Below are 19126 nucleotides of genomic sequence, written 5' to 3'. Positions count from 1 at the left end.
TCTGACACCACCACTCCAAACCAAGAATGAAACCCAGAAGCTCTGTTACATCAACCACATTGCTGCATCTGTTTCACAAAGGGATGAGAACATAAGAAATAATTTAGATGTAACAGGCTGAGACCTGTATGGTATTTGAAGATAGGGCTACTAGAAACCTGACCAACACCAGTCAGCCTCTGAGGAACCCAACTGAAGTTTCTGTAATTATGAGCATACCTCATCTTTATAAATACTTGCATTTCCCTGAATTTCACCTTCATCTGGGGAAACCGAATTGGAAATAGAATAATGCAATATATGAATTAGGAGGAGTAGGCCACTCAACCCCTCAAGCCTGTTGCACCATTCAATAAGATCATGGCTGATCTGATTGGCAGGATGAGGTTTCCTAAAGCAAATGAAAATAAAATAAAAATTTTACACTTGAATTAAAAACATATCCCGGCTCATGTGACAGCCACATGAGGGGGCATGTTTTATGACATTTTTATTTTGTTCATTAGTTTTTTTTTAAAACAGTGCTTCATCTCCCTGAAGCAGCTCCATTCCTCAGGGAGACTGAAGTGCTCTTTCACGCAAATGCACGAAGTTCGCACTAGGCCCGCTCGCTCTCCTCCCCCACCTGCTGAGCGCTTCCACTCACGTTCCATGCTGGGCGGGCCTTAATTGGCCCACGCGCATAAAATCGCAGTACGGTGCCGATTACAGGTGGCAGTCGGCTTCCCGAGCACCCCCGCCAAGGGCAAAATCCTGCCCCTTGAGTTTATCTAGTGCCCGGCTATAATGCCTTTAATAATAGCTTCTAACATTTTCCCTATGACTGTAGTTAAGCTAACTGGCCTGTAGTTTCTTGCTTTGTCTCTCTCTCCCTTTTTGAATAAAGGAGTTACCCTCGTTATTCTCCAATCTAATAGAACCTTCCCCAAATTTAGGGAATTTTGGAAAATTAAAACCAATACATCAACTATCTCTCCAGACGTTTCTTTTAAGACATTAGGATAAAGTCCATCAGGACCCGGGGACTTGGTAGCCTGCAGCTTCAACAATTTGCTCAGTACCACTTCCCTGGTGATTGTAATTTTCCCTGAGTTCCTCCCTCCGTTCCATTTCCTGATTTACAGTTATTTCTGGGATCTTACTCGTGTCTTCTATAATTAATTATAAAAAGCAATACAAAATACCTGTTCAATTCATCTGCTATCTCCCTATTTTCCAGCACTAATTCTCCAGACTCACTTTCTATGGGACCAATGTTCACTCTGTCAACTCCTCTTTAAAAATATCTATGGAAACTCTTAACATCTGTCTTTATATTTCTAGCTAGCTTTCTCTCATACTTTTCCCTCCTTATTAATCTTTTAGTCATTCTCTGCTGTTTTTATATTCTGTCCAATCTTCTGGCCTGCCACCCACCTTTGCCCAATTATATGCTTTTCCTTCAAGTTTGATACTATCTTTAACTTTTTTTTTAAAGTTAAACACAGATGGCGGGTTCTCTCCATGGAATTTTCTTCTTTCTCTGGGATGTATCTATTCTGAGTATTCCGAAATGTTCCTTTAACCATCCGCCACTACATTTTTATTGAATATCCCTTAACCTAATTTACCAGTTCACTTCAGCTAGCTCTGCTTTCATGCCCTCAAAGAAAAGGCATTGCAGGTAACGTCAAGGTATATTCCCTTGAAGGGGAAAGGTAGGACAAATAAATCCAGAGTGCCCTGGCTGATGAAAGAGATAGAGGTGAAGATGAAAAGCAAGAATTGGACGTATGACAGGTGGCAGCCAGAAAATACAATGGAGAATCAGGCTGAATATAGAAGGAGCAGAATGAAAACCTAACAAGAAAAGCAAGAAGAGAGCATGAAAAACTGGTAGCTAACATAAAAGGGAATCCCAAGCATATGAATAATAAAAGCAGTCGTTTTGTCATATAGAATTTGAGCACTGCTGAAAAAAAGACATTTTGTCAAAGTCTGCCTATCTCACAAATGAGTTAGTGATTATGAACTTCACTGCCAGTGTGATGCTAGGTATGTAGGCCATACATCCCAAAGAATAGCAGATCAGATCAAACAGCATGTTCCTTCCGCTGTTTGCAACGGGCAAAGTACAAACCATACCTAACCAGCCCATGCTTGCAAAACTCAAAACACAATGTCCAACATTAGATATGATTCTGCGATTGGATAACATTTGCTAAATAATCCTGAGTGTGCTAAGAACGGCGCTGACAACCAATGTAAGATTGTCAGTTGGGCTCGCAGTATGGTGTATTTGCGTGTACTAGAAGCCACATATTAAAAACACAGGGCCCTGTTCTTTGCAGGCAGAAAGAACACATACGCACATTGCCTCTGTTTCAGCTAAACAAGTGATAGCCTTTTGCTGGTTCATTCCTTAGAGCAATGCCCTGACCAGAGTCAAGCTGTCTGGTTTAAATTTCAAAATGCTAGGCAGTTAACTGTCAATCATTAACTGGTGCATTCTCCATGGCAACGCCTTTACTAGAGTCCACTTGCCAACCAATCAGCACACTCTTCTCGTACAGTATAAAGTTGTTGCTTCCCCTGACATTGGTATTCTTGCGATCGTCCTGATGAGTGCAATGAGAAATGCTTCAACAAAACATCTTTTTCAGCAATACTCAAATAATAAGAAAATGAGGTAAAATAAAGAGTAGGCCCAATTAGGGATTTAAAAAAGGGGGGGACCTGCACATGGAGGCAAGAGAAATAGTAGAGGTATTAAACAAGTACTTTTCATATGTCTTTACAAAGAAAGGAGATGCTACCCAGCCTGAGGTGAGAGGTACACTAGAAGAATTTACAATAGAGAAGGTGGCGTTACTTAAAATAAATAAGGTACCAGGGCCGGATGAGATGCTTCTGAGGGTACGGAGGGAAGAGAGAGTGGAAATTGCAGAGTCACGAGTGATAATCTTTCAGTCTTCCTTAGACACAGGAGTGATTCCAAGAGGACTAAAGAATTGCAAATGTTATACCCTTATTCAATAAAGGATAAAGCTAGCAAATATGGACCGGTCAGTTTGACTTCAGTGGCAGCGAAACTTTTGATAACTATAGTTCGGGACAAAATCAATACTCACTTAGACAAGTACAGGATAATCAGAGACAGCCAGCATGGGTTCATTAAGGAAAAATTATGTTTACCTAATTTGGAGTCTTTGGATGAGGTAATAGAGAAGGTCGATAAGGGCAATGCTGTTGATGTGGTGTAGAAGGATTTTCGAAAGGCATTTGATACAGTGCCTCAGAACAGGCACAATTCTAGATCATGGAATAAAAGGGGAAGTAGGCACTTGGTTAAGAATTGGGTAATTGACAGGAAACAGTAGCGATAAATGGTTGTTTTTCAGATTGGAGGAAGGTTTGCAGTGGAGTTCCCCAGGGTTCAATGTTGGGACCCTTGCTCTTCCTGATATATATTAATGACCTAGACTGTGGTGGTCAGGGCATGATTTCAAAATTTGCAGATGATATGAAGATTGGAAATGTTGTCAACTGTGATGAGGCTAGTCTTGAACTTCAAAAGGACATAGACATGTTGGTGGATTGGGCAGACAAGTAGCAGGCAAGTTCAGTGCAGAGAAGAAGTGTGAGGTGATTCATTTTGGCAGGAAGAATATGGAGACACAGTATCAAATAAAGGAAGGAAATCTAAAGGAGGTGCAGGAACAGAGGGACCTCAGGGTATATGCACATAAGTCATTGAAGATGGCAGGGCATGTTCAGAGAGCAGTTAATAAAGCATAGAATCTTAGGCTTTATTAACAGGGGCATTGAATGCAAGAGTAAGGAGGTCATGTTGAACTTGCATAAGACATTAGTTAGGCCTCATCTGGAGTATTGCGTCGAGTTCTGGGCACTATACTTGGAGGGATGTGAAGGTGTTGGAGAAAATACAGAGGAGATTCACAAGAATGATTCCAAGGATAAAGAACTGTAGCTATAAGGATAAATTGGAGAGGTTGGAAGTGTTTTCCTTGGAGAAAAGAAGGGAGAGGAGACTTGATAGAGATATTCAAGGTCCTGAGGGTAAGTAGTGAGATACTGTTTCCACTCAAGAGAGCAACAAGAACTAGAAGGCAGATTCAAAATAATTGGCAAAAGGAGTAAAAAAAGGAATGCAAAGAAAGATTTTTTTTCACCCAGAGGGTGGTTGGAGTATGGAGCAAATTCATAGAGTGGTGGGGGCAGGTTCGATCGAGGTATTCAAAAGGGAATTGGGTTGCTATCTGAAAAGAATGAATGTGCATGGTTACGGGAATAAGGCAGGGGAGTGGGACTAGGTAGAATGCTCTTTCAGAGAGCCAGTGCAGACTCGATGGGCCGAATAGCCTCCTTCAACACTGTAAAGATTCTGTGATAATTGCTCTTATCTAAGTTTGAAATACAAGGCTTGGACCCACTCTTGTCTCCCTCAAACCAAATGTAAAATTCAATTATGTTATGATCGCTACTCCCAAGGGACCTCACTATGAGGTCACTAATTAAACCTCTCCCATTGCATAATACCAGGTTTAGTATAGCCTGCTCTCTGATAGTTTATTAGAACAGTACGTTCCGGAGTCAATCCCAAAAACATGCGATCAATTCCTCATCTAGGCTACTTTGCCCATCTTGTTTTTCCAGTCTATATGTAGATTAAAATCCCCCATGATTATTGCCACACCTTTCTGACAAGTTCCCATTATTTCTTCCTTTATACACTGTCCTACCATGTTACTGTTGGGGGCCTGTACATCACTCCCACAAGTGACTTCTTGCCTTCATCATTTATCATCTCTACGCAAAGCACTTCTACATCCTGGTTTCCTGAACTTAGGTCACCTCTTTCTATTGTGCTAATACCATCATTAATTAACAGAGCCACTCCAACATTTCTTAGCTCCTAACCTTCCTAAATGTCATATGCTCTTCAATATTCAGATCTTAATCTATGTCAGCCTGCAACCATGTCTCTGTATTGGCTATCAGATCAGACTTATTTCAAACTGCGCCATCAGTTCATTTGTTTTGTTTCAAATGTTACTTGCATTCAGATAGACCCTTTAGTGGTGTCCTTTTATTATTTTTGTAGCCTCTAGCCTTATCTGCTGATTAACCTTTAGATTTATACTGTCCCTTCCTGTCACAGTCTGTTTATCATGTTCCATCTTAATACCTTTCCCTCTTGCCTTATCTCTATTGTTTGAGTTACGACATCCTCCCAAATTTGATCCCTTGCCCCCACTATTTAGTTTGAAACCCTTTCTACTTCCCCCAGTTATGCGACTCACTAGAACACTGGTCCCAGTACAGTTCAGGTGTAGAATGTCCCAACAGTACAGCCCTCACTTTCCCCAGAATTGGTGCCTGTGTCACATGAACTAGAACCCACTTCTCCCATAGTCTTTGAGTCATGCATTCATCTCTCTAATCTTATTTGCCCTATGCCAATTTGCACGTGGCTCAGGTAATAATCCAGAGATTATCAGTTTTGAGGTTCTGTTTTTTTAATTTAGTGCCCAGTTCTTCATACCGTCTAAGCAGAGCTTCTTTCCTAGTTCTATCTATGTCACTGGTACCTACATGGGCCACGACAACTAGATCCTTCCCCTCCCATTGCAAGTTGCTCACCAGCGCTGAGCAGAAATCCCAAATTCTGGCACCAGGCAGACAACACAGCCTTCTAGATTCTCACTTTTGGCTGCCGAGAAGCATCTGCCCCCGACAATACTTTCCCCTACTACCACTTTTTGCTCCCCCCACTTGAATGGCTTCCTGTACTTTGATGTCATGGCCAGGCTGCTCATCCACCCTACAAACCTCACTTTCTTTCAAGCAGGTTGCAAGAACCTCAAACCAGTTTGACAACGTCAATGTTTGCGGCTCCTCCACTACTGTCTGCTCGGTCTCTCTTCCTGCTTCACTCACGGTCACACACTATTGCCCTGACTTTTGACCAAAACATATGACCCTATTATAATCGGTGTGACAGTCCTCTGGTACAAAAAGTGTCAAGGTATTTCGACCCTCCCTGATATTGCATGGTGCTGTCTGTAGTTTGGCTTCCAGATCAACAACACTGATCTGGAATTCCACTAGCTGCTTACACTTTCTGCAGGCAATCAGCTAAATTAGAAACAGATAGACTAAAAAGGGATTTGCAAGTTAACTGATCACTACAAATCACAGGTAGCCCTAATATGCAATAGAGGGCCCTTCACATCAACATAATCCAGAGGCCCATGCTAATGCCATGGGGCTCAGGTTTAAATCCCACCAAGGCAGGCGAGGGCAGAGGGGCGGGCAGAGCGGGCGCGGGGGCAGGCAGGACGGGCGTGGGGGCAGAGGGGCGGGCAGAGTGGGCGTGGGGGCGGGCAGAGCGGGCGTGGGGGCAGAGGGGCGGGCAGAGCGGGCGTGGGGGCAGAGGGGCGGGCAGAGCGGGCGTGGGGGCAGAGGGGCGGGCAGAGCGGGCGCGGGGGCAGAGGGGCGGGCAGAGCGGGCGCGGGGGCAGAGGGGCGGGCAGAGCGGGCGCGAGGGCAGAGGGGCGGGCAGAGCGGGCGCGACGGCAGAGGGGCGGGCAGAGCGGGCGCGACGGCAGAGGGGCGGGCAGGGCGGGCGCGGGGGCAGAGGGGCGGGCAGGGCGGGCGCGGGGGCAGAGGGGCGGGCAGGGCGGGCGCGGGGGAAGACAGGGCGGGCGCGGGGGCAGAGGGGCGGGCAGAGCGGGCGCGGGGGCAGAGGGGCGGGCAGAGCGGGCGCGGGGGCAGAGGGACGGCAGAGCGGGCGCGAGGGCAGAGGGACGGGCAGAGCGGGCGCGAGGGCAGAGGGACAGGCAGAGAGAGAAGAGGGAAAGAAGAGGGAGAGAGAGAGAAGAGAGAAAGAAGAGGGAGAGAGAGAGAAGAGAGAAAGAAGAGGGAGAGAGAGAGAAGAGAGAAAGAAGAGGGAGAGAGAGAGAAGAGAGAAAGAAGAGGGAGAGAGAGAGAAGAGAGAAAGAAGAGGGAGAGAGAGAGAAGAGAGAAAGAAGAGGGAGAGAGAGAGAAGAGAGAAAGAAGAGGGAGAGAGAGAGAAGAGAGAAAGAAGAGGGAGAGAGAGAGAAGAGAGAAAGAAGAGGGAGAGAGAGAGAAGAGAGAAAGAAGAGGGAGAGAGAGAGAAGAGAGAAAGAAGAGGGAGAGAGAGAGAAGAGAGAAAGAAGAGGGAGAGAGAGAAGAGGGAAAGAAGAGGGAGAGAGAGAGAGAAGAGAGAAAGACTAGGGAGAGAGAGAAGAGAGAAAGAAGAGGGAGAGAGAGAAGAGGGAAAGAAGAGGGAGAGAGAGAGAGAAGAGAGAAAGACGAGGGAGAGAGAGGAGAGAAAGAAGAGGGAGAGAGAGGAGGGAAGGAAGAGGGAGAGAGAAACTGAAGAGGGAAGGAAGAGGGAGAGAGAGAGAGAGAAGAGGGAAAGAAGAGGGAGAGAGAGAGAGAGAAGAGGGAAAGAAGAGGGAGAGAGAGAGAGAAGAGGGAAAGAAGAGGGAGAGAGAGAAGAGGGAAAGAGGGAGAGAGAGAGAGAGAGAAGAGGGAAAGAAGAGGGAGAGAGAGAGAGAGAGAGAAGAGGGAAAGAAGAGGGAGAGAGAGAGAGAAGAGGGAAAGAAGAGGGAGAGAGAGAAGAGGGAAAGAGGGAGAGAGAGAGAGAGAGAGAAGAGGGAACGAAGAGGGGGGGGGGGGAGAGAGAGAGAGAAAAAAAAAGGAAAGAGAGAAAGAAAACTTGCATTTGTATCGTGCTTTTCATGGCCATCAGATGACTTAAAGCATTCTACAGCCAAGGTCACTGTTGTCATGTAGGAAAGTCAACTAATTTGCGCTCAGCTAGTTCCTACAAACAGCAATGTGATAATGATCAGATAATCTGTTTTGTCATGTTGACCGAAGGATAAATATTGTCCAGTACACTGGGATAAATGAGGAACAGCCAGGGAAATAGTGCAGTTTGTTCTTTTACATCCATCTGCGTGGGGCCTTGGTTGAATGTCTCATCCAAAAGAAGCACCTCGAAATCAAGCACCCTCAGTGCTGCACTGGAATCAGCTTTGGTTTTTGTGTTAAAGTCTTTGGAGTGAGTGTAATTTGAAAGCAACTTTATTATAACTGGGGCCTCAACTATTTACGATCTAATGACTTGGAGGAAGGAACCAAACGTATAGTTCCTAAGTTTGTTGTTGACAGCGAAGATGACATAAGAAAAGTGAGTGGGCAAAAATCTGACAGATGGGAGTAGATATGGAAAAATGTGAACTTGTCCACTTTGACAGGAAGAATAGAAAAGCAGTATATTATTTAAATGGAGATTGTAGAACCCAGTGGTTCAATAGGATCAGGACATCTTGCTACAGGGATCACAAAATGTTAGTATGCAGGTACAGCAACTGATTAATTAGAAAGGGAAATTGAATATTGTTGTTTATTGCAAGGGGGGATGAAATATAAAAGTAGGGAAGTTTTGTTACAGTTGTACAGGCTGTTGGTGAGAGCACATCTAGAGTACTGTGTCCAGGATTGGTCTCCTTACTTAAGAATAACTGCATTAGCAACACAGAGAAGGTTCACTTGGCTGAGTCCTGGGATGAAGGGGTTGCGTTCTGATGAAAGGTTGGACAGGTTGGGCCTGTGTGTATTGGAGTTCAAAAGAATGAGAGGTGATCTTATTGAAACATAAAAGATCCTGAGGGGAATTGACATGGTGGATGCTGAGAGGATGTTTCCCTATATGGGAGAGACTAGAACTAGAGGGCACTGTTTAAGAGTAAGGGGTCACCCACTTAATACCGAGATGGAGAATTTTTTTCTCTCAAGGAGGTTGTTAGTCTGTGGGACACTTCCCCAGAGAGCAGTGGAGGCGGGGTCACTGAATATTTTTAAAGGCTGAGTTAGATTGACTCCCTTGTCAGTCAAGAATCTAAGGGTGTAGTAGGTAGACAGCAAAGTAGAGGCCACAATCATGTCAGCCATGATCTTTCAAATGGCACAGCAGGCTCAAGGGGCTGAGTGGCCTGCTCCTAATTTGTATGTTCATATGCATAACACTACTGAGCCAAAATGTTTTTAAACTGGTTGGTGGAACAAGTCACTTGTGACCAAATCATGCCCACTCACTTATATGTTCTCTTCACTGTCAATTATCTTAAATATTGAAACCATATCCCAAACTGTTATTGTTGAAGAACAAACCACCTTTTGTTACAGCCTTGATCACTAAAGAAAATCAATTTTCACCAGCTACCATAATAGAAAATTGTGCATCCACCCCATCATTATGGAAGGGGAATTAAAAAGCATTCAGGGGAGAGACCATTACAAACAGGCACATTTATTTTAATATGTAAAATACCTAAACACAAAATACTTTCCTTAAAACAAAGGAGTGCAAAATTGTGCAAGATACAACCTTACTGATGCTGTAGGTGCAAGCCCACCTTTATGGTATCTACACTAAAGCTAACATGCCATTACTTTGTTACAGGATGCTTGAGATCAGCAGATTCCACTACAAAGAGCTAGACAGAATGAGAGCAGCAGACCCTTCAAGACAGTAAGGTGGGGATTTGACAACTGAGTTGACAAACAAGACTACCACTGACTGAAATGCCTCACCATCATGAAGGGCTGTGTCAGTCTCAACTCATTTTAAATAAAATGTAATTTACATAACTTAACCACCTTTATACATTAAAACCACTTACATGAATCTTGTTGCTTCCTGATTGCAGGTCCTATCTTCAATTTCTTCCCTTTGAAGTTGATCTGTGACTGTAAATGGAAAACAATCAACCAACATGCCCACTTCAGCACAAAACATGGTATTTCACTTAGGAATCAATTCTGTTTTTCAAAATCATACTTCATTTACCTTTAATAAAGGGTTGGACTATAGTCAAAGTTTTAGTATACAGTCAAGCTTTAAGATACTTCCTTGTTAAAACAGATCTACATGCTCTATAGATACAAAACGAAACAAAGGCAAACAGACCAAGCTTTGGAAATAGTACAAGCATTGTGGTAGTCACAAATTACTTGCAATCGTGTGTAGAAAACCCATTTTTAGAAGGTCACAAGGACTTCAGGCTTGCCATCACCTTGTAAGGCAACAGTTTTTTTTACTAGCTTAGGTGAATATAAACTAGATATTCTTAATATACACCAGTGAGGCTCAACACATTTTGTGTCAGGCTAACATAACGGGAAAACCATAAATGAGACATATTTAACAAGACTTAATATAGATAAGACTGTATATTAGATAATATTCCTATAGAGGTGCTTATGGAGTGACTTATTGAGAGCGATTTCCAGAAAATGTTGGAAATGACAGGTCCAGCAGTACCTGTAAACAGAAGAGATAGATTAGCAGAGATAAAAACAAAAAACTACTGCGGATGCTGGAAATCCAAAACAAAAACAGAATTACCTGGAAAAACTCAGCAGGTCTGGCATCATCGGCGGAGAAGAAAGGAGTTGACGTTTCGAGTCCTCATTCTGTTGAAGGGTCATGAGGACTCGAAACGTCAACTCCTTTCTTCTCCGCCGATGCTGCCAGACCTGCTGAGTTTTTCCAGGTAATTCTGTTTTTGTTATAGATTAGCAGAGCTCTGGCAAAGAAACTGCCTCCAAAACATGAATCCTCTTTGCAGATACCGACTAATCCATTTCGTGTTTTCAGCAGTTGGCTCAAATTTCAGGTCTGTGATTCCTTGTCTTTCTTTTTCTCTCTGAATTTGATCAACCATACTGATGTAGATGAGATTTAGTTTTTAAAGCCTTACATGGCTAGAAAGACTTTCCATCATGCAATTTATTAGCTTGGCAATTATCTTATATATTGAAACCATATCCAAACCTGTAAATAATTAATAGATCAAAATTCCCTTCAGTTGCATGCTGTATTGTCAAAATGTTTATTAGCTGTCATTATGGTTATAAATCATAGGTCTGCTCTTTCCCCTATCACAGGCTAGAGGGAGATCAGATCTCAATTCATAACTGGCAAGCAGGAAGTACTAGACATGAGCAGCATCTGCCCTGATCAAAGATGGCGACCACCTGGTTGACAGGGCTAAATAAAATCACTCGCTCAGGTCATGGGGAGTTCATTTCAACAGCAAGTGAAATACGATCACCTTCAAAATAAGTTGCAACATCATTACCTTGCCTCAACAACAATCATCTATTTTCTCTGCTAGGCATATCTAAGCAACTCAAAACTAGGCATCCATGAGGCATTGTGGGCTGTCTACAGAAGCAGAAGCATATACAACCACAACCTCATGGTGAGCCATACCCCTACCCTCCCCATTACAATCAAGCCAGGTAATCTAGCAGCACTAGATATACCTAAAAATGAGGTATCAACCTGCTAAAGCTATAATACAGGACTACTTGCATGTCAAACAAAGGAAGCAGCACGTAATAGACAGACAGAATTAAGCAATCCCACAACCAACAGATCAGATCTAAGCTCTGCAGTCCCACCACATCCAGTTATGAATGGTGGTGGATAATTAAACAACTAACCAGAGGAGGAGAATCCACAAATATCCCCATCCTCAATGATGGGGAAAGCCCAGCGCATCAGGGCAAAAGACAAGGCTGAAGCATCTGAAACCATCTTCAGCAAGAAGTGCCGAGTGGGTGATCCATCTCGACCTTGACGTAAGGACACAGCGTCACAAATACCAGTCTTTAGCCAATTTGATTCGCTCCACGTGATATCAAGAAATGGCTGAAGACACTGGGTACTGCAAAGGTTATGGGCCCTGACAACATTCCAGCAATAGTACTGAAGACTTGCACACCCAAATTAGCCATGCCCCTAGCCAAGTTGTTCTAGTACAGCTACAACACTGCCGGGTAGATGCCAATGGAAAATTACCCAACTATATCCTGTCCACAAAATGCGGGACGAATCCAATACAGCCAACTACCACCCCATCAGTCTATGCTAAATCACCAAAGTGTTGGAAGGTGACATCGACAGAGATCAAGCAACACTTGCTGAGCAATAAACTGCTCAATGATGCTCAGTTTGGGTTCCACAGTACTACTAAGCTCCTGACCTCATTACAACCTTGGTCCAAGCATGGACAAGACAGCTTAACTCAAGAGGTGATCTGAGAGTGACTGTCCTTGGCCATCACTGCATGAGTTCCTCAGGGTAGTGCCTGAGGCCCAACCATCTTCAGCTGCTTCATCAATGACCTTCCTTCCATCATGGGAATGTTTGTGGTGACTGCAGTGTTCAGTGCCATTTATGACTCCACAGATACTGAAGCAGTCCATGTCTATATGCAGCAAGACCTGGATACATTCAGGCTTGGGCTAATAAGCAGCAAGTAACATTTATGCTACAAATGCCAGGCAATGACCAATTTCAACAAGCGAATCTAACCATCTCCCCTATTGACATTCAATGGCATTACCATCCCTGAATCCCTTATCAACATCCTGGGAGTTACCATTGAGCAGAAACTGAACCAGCCATATAAATACTGTGGCTTCAAGAGCAGGTCAGAGGTTCAGAATACTGCAGCAAGTAACTCACATGACTCCCCAAAACCTGTCCACCATCTACAAAGCACAAGTCAGGAGTGGAGGGTATTCCATCACATTTACCTGAATGAATGCAGCTCCAATAACACGAGGCTCGACACAATACAGGACAAAGCAGCTTGGTTGATTGGCACCCCATCACTACCTCAACATTGATTCCCTCCATTACCAACACGGAGAAATAACAGTGCGTACCATCTACAAGACGCACTGCAGCAACTCACCAAGGCTCCTTTGACAGCACCTTCCAAACCCACAACCGCTACCATCTAGAAGGACAAGAGCAGCAGATGCATGGGAACACAATCACCTGCAATTCCTCTCCAAGCCACACACCATCCTGACTTGGAACTATCACTATTCCCTCACTATCGCTGGGTCAAAATCCTGGAACTCCCTTCCTAACAACACTATTGTAGGTATACCACATGGACTGCAGCGATTCAGGTGGTGGCTCACCATCATCTTCTCAAGAGCAATTAGGGATGGGCAATAAATGCTGACCTAGCCAGTGATGCCCACACTCTGTGAAAGAATTAATTTTAAAGAAAAGCCCTGCAGTAGCTGATGAACATTGCAGATGACGAATCCTCAGAGTTCATTCCTCCTGAGGGCTCAGTATCATAGATCTCAAGCTTACCATGCATCAGATAAGATACTCTCACTTCAGTAGGTCCAGTTAGATAGTTGGATTTGCACTTGGTGATGTACAGTTCAGCTGACAATTGTGACAGGGAAAGATCAGGTCCACACCAGACAGCCCTCTCCAAGCCTTCAGTTGGAAAGCAATGCTGTATCCCATTTTTCAATGATCAGAATAATCAATGAGTGGCAGCAGAAAATGTGCGGCCTGGTGAGAGGCCTTCAAAGTACACTGTCCACAAGTGCAGAGAGAATGGAGTTGTCTGCCTCAAGTTTAAGTGGGATGATGTCTCAGCCTTGTGATTATGTCTTCTTGCATGCATAGAATGGCCAACTCCATGCAAATCAATCATGGCAATTAAAGGTCCATGCACACTTTGATAATGACAATGCTATTTAAGGGGCAGAGTGTACAATGAGCTAAAGCTGGCCCACAAGTGGAATGATGAATGATGATGAAAGGGGGCATAGAAATGGGACTTCACTCAAAGCACTTCCACTTCTAACCTATTAGCCACTACCAACATGTCAGTACATGACATGCTGTCTCTTCTTCCCATGGCAGAGTCTGCCCCTGCACAGGTGCAAGTGGAGCAGTGTTGCATAGGGCCTCAGACTCCATAACAGAGAAGCTGTCAGCCAAGAGCATCATAGCAGCCTGTCTTCTACTTCTGCTGAAGCCATGGGGTTGCACTACATGGGACTGGCAAGAAAGGGTAAAACTTTTTAGTTACACAAGGTTATATACATGGTATACGAGAAGGTATTATGTTGTGAAGTTTCAGTTCTATAGGGAAATCACAAGGTTTATTACTTTACACCACTTTCCCATGTTATCCATTTTTGGTGTACCTGGATTTTCAAAAGGTGCCACACAAAAAGGTCAACACGTAAGATAGGAGTTCATGGAGTTGGAGGCATGTAGCATGGATAGAGGATTGGTTAATGGACAGGAAGCAAAGAACAGGCATAAATGGGGCATTCTCAAGTTAACAGGCTGTGACTAGTGGAGTACTCAAAGTGTTGGAGCCTTAGCTATTTACAGTCTATATTAATGACTTAGACAGAGACAGAGTTAAGTGTCTAAATTGGCTGACGATACAAAGCTAGGTGGAAATCTAAGTTGAGGAGGAGGGTACAGAAAGGCAGCAAAGAGATGTAGACAGGTTAAGTGAATGGGCAACAAGATGGTAAATGGAGTATAATGTGGGGAAATACGAGATCATTTACTCTGGTCAGAAGAATAAAAAATAATTTTTTTTGAAAGCTATGAAACTTGTACATGTTGATGTTCATTAGGGGTGTGCTCATACAATGAACAAAGTTTGCATGTAACTGCAGCAAGCAATCAGGAAGGCAAATGACATGTTGGCAGGAGAGTGGGCATTTGATGTAGACACTCAGCTGTGGGGAAAAAGTATTCTTTCCCATTGATAAGTAAGAAAGCAGCTGAGACCACAGAGTATTTGTCTGACTTTTAATGAGCCTTGTGAACTCCTGTCATAATTAAAACCAAGGCAAGGATACAAGTTTCAAGAAATCTGGGAAACTGTGGAGGCGCAATTAAGTGCAAAACTTGTGTAAAATATAACAGCAATTGAGCTATTACCATATTTAAAATCACTAAACTGTTTAGAGGGCGTTACCTGCAGCCAGCCCAACTCACCCAAATTAAGAGTGGAAGTCAGTGCACAGAACCCATTTCCTGTCACATTTTGGCCATTAAGTCCCATGCGCTGCTCCATGTTATGCTAAATCTTTATAAAACACTGGTTAGGTCCCAGCTTGAGTATTGTGTCCAATTCTGGGAACCACACTAAGTAGGATGTCAAGGCCTTGGCAAGGGTGCAGAGGAAATTTATTTAAAAATGAAAGATATCAGTGAAATAGAAAAAACAAATTGGGGTCGTTTTACTAGAGCAGTGACAATTAAGGGGAGATTTGATAGAGGTGTTCAAGTCTTTTGATACAGTATAAGAAAGCAAGTGACAGAAGGGTCAGTAACTAGAGGATGCAGATTTAAGGTAATAAAAATAGCTAGAGGGATAAAAAAAATTACAGAGTGATGGTCTGGAATGCATGGCCTGAGAGTGATGAAACAGGTTCAAAAATAATTTAATAATGTAATTTGATAAACATGAGAAAAATTTGCAGCGCTATAAGAGCAGGAAGTGGGATTAACTGGACAACTGTTTCAGAGGGCCACCACAGGCATGATGAGCTGAATAATCTCTTATGATTTTAAAAATCATTTATAAAAAGGAAGAAATCCAAGACATACTGCCTCTCTGGCTTTGGATTATATATTTGAAGCTGAATTCATATTCTTAATTTAAGTCTGATAGAACACCTATTTCCTTTTAAAAAATGAAGTGTCCTTTTAACAATACACATTTCCTCATCTATTGTATGTAGGGCAAGGTGTAAAAAAAAAATAGCAATTCCAACCAGAATTTGAACAAACAAATGTAATTTCTTTTACATGAAGAAAAAGTAAGTGATCAATTTTATCTGCTCACTACTGTAGTATAAGGGTCTGGCATGTATAGGGTTAGTGTGGGACTGAGTACAGTACCATCCACAGAGTGATGAATGAGAGCACATGATCCATACCCAGGGTCAGTCTAGTGTGGACAGAGCCATGTGTACCAGCAAGCATAGAGACAGCTCCTAGCCTGTGCCATTTACCGTATATTTGCAAATAGTTCTGAGTCAATAAAGGTTTAGTTAGCCTATGTATGACTACATAGGCTTCTTCACACCTACCAAACTGTAACCAATGACAATGCAGAGAAAAACTAAAATGCTTGAAGACTGAGAAAAAATTCAGCGAAGCAGTCCGACTTGAAAAGAAGCTCCAGGAGCAGACACGCAGAGGAAAAGCCACCAAAACAAAGCTCCAAAGAAAGGCTTGGAAGCTGGAGACAGAAATTTAAAATTCCTTTCTGCAGCAGAAGACTCTGTTGAATCTCCTTTGGAAGGCCAGCTTCTAATCCCAGATGGCAATGCCAGCAGACCTAACAGGGGTGAGCTAAATCTTTTAACTGCAGGCTACAAGTCCTGAGGAATCTTTAAATAATTCAGTCAGAAGTGCAGATTGAAAAAACCCGCTAAAACCTGATCCCCTAGTTGGTGCCTGAACACATGGCTCCCGAGCTCACTCTGAAACTAAAAGAAAATTAATAATTCAGGAGATTCACAACTTCTAAACTCAACTAAGAGAAAGCAAATGCCAGGATTCGACAAATTTGTGACTTTAAGATAAAACACCGAGGAAGAGAACTCTGTAGGCAGTCAATCCAGGCAACCATGAGCACGGCTGCCATTGTAGCAAAGCTTGCCAAAGGCAGCAAGCACAGGAAATCCCTGTGTCTCCTAGTGAATGGTGACGGAATGCTCTTAAAGCAGAACCTACACTTAAAGATGTAACCATGGATCAGAATTCCACACTTCCAAATCAATCTGGACTAATCCAAGGCCCAGATCAACCACATAATTAGGAATCTTTTCCTTCAAAGTCCCCAACATAGCACATCGCTGTAGGTTTAGACAAAAAGACAGAAGAAGAGCAGGATAACACTGCTTTACTTGTTAGGCCCAATTGCAGACAACATTATTGCAAGTCAGGAAATCAATGAATCATCTGTTAAATTTGAAGAAGTGTTAAAATCTTTTGACATTTACTATAATCTAAATAAGAAGCAATGAAATTCTCAAAAGAGCAAAATTTAACAAGCAAGTGCAACAGCCAGAAGAACCCATTTGATTCATTCAATGGTCTGTACAGGACGGTAGAAGGTTGCGAATACAGAGACTTAAAATCTGAATAGCAGTAGGAGAAGCGGACAACGCACTCTCTGACCTCATGCAAAGAAAGGAAGATCTAACCCTCAAAAAGGCAATCCAGATAGTTAGACAGCCAAAACTCCATGAGCAGCACAGAGCCATTTTAAGGGGAGAAAATAACTGTGGTGCACAGGCCAACCCACAATTCAACTAGTTAAGCAATAAAAACACAGGGACACTGCAGGCCAGGGAAAGCAATACCCAAGCCACAATTCAACTAGTTAAGCAATAAAAACACAGGGACACTGCAGGCCAGGGAAAGCAATACCCAAACCAGCCAGCATAGCAACCATGCCAATGCTGTGGATCAAAGCACCCCCACAGGTGAGATCTATGTCTTGCAATTTCAGCCCAATGATTTCAGGGCAACAGGACTGGACATTACTACAAACTGCAAGACAAAAACTCAAATGCACAGAAGGCCCAAAGATCATCCATGAGACTGGGCCTGCAAGCCTGGAAGAGGGTGCCTGCAAGCCCGGAAGAGGGCAAGCCATCTTTCATGAATGAGGTCAAAGATCTTGGCTTTCCATTTTGGAATGCGGACATTTCAGTCAATGGCCAATTAATAAATTTTAAATTGGATACAGTTGCCAGCATAATACTCCTGTTGGACAAAGAACCATGGCCGGTGACCCAGTGGTTGATGCTGCCCATGACACCCCTATATGGGGGAGGCTTGAAGCTCCTGGTGCAAGGCATGCTGCAGGCGACACATACAAAAATAAAACAATCCGTGCGACCCTCTGTGATCCACAACCGGATTGTTCGTTACTAAGCCACAAAGCTTGTTGAACTTAACCTGTTACAAAGGACTGACAAGGTCAGTCAGCAGGGGTCTGGCTCTATGTACAAACGATAGTTCCTAAAACTCTTCACAGGACTGGAGCAACTGAAAAATGCATAAAGGGTCAAAATTGAGGATGTTAAACCAGCGTACCTATTCACATCATGCAAGATTCCCCACCTTCTCAAAACAGATGCTGCAGCAGCTGGATGAGATGACAAACCTGGGAATCTTCTCTCCAGTCACAAACAACTGCATGGCGTCTTGGGATAGTCCCTGTTCCAGAACCAAACAGATCCATCCGTATCTGCAGCAACCTGACACAGCTCAAAGCCATAGCCAGAGAAGAATATCCATGTCCTCAGTGGATGAAAACTTGACTAAACTCTCAGAGCACAGTATTTTCAAAACTGGACGCAAACAGCGGCTTTTGGAACTACTTCTTGATGAGGAATCCAGGCTGTTGACAACAACATTTATTACCCCCTTCAGCAGATTCTGTTTTAACTGCCTGCTGTTTGGAATCACATTGACGCCAGAAACATTCCAGTGTATGATGTCGACCATTTTGTAGGGCCTTCAGGGGGTCATTTGTCACATGGGCGATGTATTAGTTCACAGTGCAATGGTGGGTGAACATGACAAGAGACTCACAGCAGTCTTAAGAGCACCTGCAGGAAGCAGGGCTGACACAATGGCAAATGCAAGTTTTTCAAAACATCAATTCAATTCCTGGCCACATCAGCAATAAGGGCTTCACAGCTTTGGTTTTTTTTGTGCATCTACCATCAGCAAGTTCCCAACCTCATGCTCAATTTCAGATCTCCAAATCAGGTCTCCACACTTCCAAATCAATTCAGACTAATCCAAGGCCCAAGTGATAATTGAGTGCTTTGATGGAAAAGATTCCTAAGGTTTTGGTGAAGGTGAACCAGCTGGCAACATTTTTACCAATTTGGAAAAGATCACAAAACACTTAGGGCATCTTCTTAAGACCAAGCATGGTGCTGGGACTCACTTCAAGAGCCAACATTCAACTCACATCAAAGCAATGCTGTTCTCCACAGACATTCTGGTCTACTATGACCCAGCCCTGCCCACCACCATAGCAGCAGATGCTTCGTTAACAGTCCTGGGAGTGGTCCTGTTCCAGGAACAACTGGGTGGAAGTCGCCAACCTATATCCGGGGCCTTTCAGGCATGGAGACAAGGTATGCTGCCACAGAAAAGAAAGGCCTTGCAGTCACGTGGTCCGCAAGAAGTTTTCAGA

General features: G+C 43.4%; 1 protein-coding gene across 5 annotated transcripts in view; it reads right to left on the bottom strand.

Moving 5' to 3' along the window:
* The window catches only part of dazl (deleted in azoospermia-like), a 191341-nt gene that overhangs the window by 90226 nt on the left and 81989 nt on the right, over positions 1–19126 (bottom strand). For all 5 annotated transcript variants that reach the window (XM_078538544.1, XM_078538542.1, XM_078538543.1 and 2 more), the window contains exon 5: positions 9719–9785. In XM_078538544.1, the coding sequence (XP_078394670.1) occupies positions 9719–9785 (67 nt within the window). The remainder of the gene's footprint in view (positions 1–9718; positions 9786–19126) is intronic.

The sequence above is a fragment of the Cetorhinus maximus genome, chromosome 3, assembly GCF_964194155.1.
Source record: "Cetorhinus maximus chromosome 3, sCetMax3.hap1.1, whole genome shotgun sequence".
Classification (NCBI taxonomy): domain Eukaryota; kingdom Metazoa; phylum Chordata; class Chondrichthyes; order Lamniformes; family Cetorhinidae; genus Cetorhinus; species Cetorhinus maximus.
The sequence above is the reverse complement of the archived record's forward strand: the minus strand, read 5'-3'. Positions and strand labels throughout refer to the sequence as shown.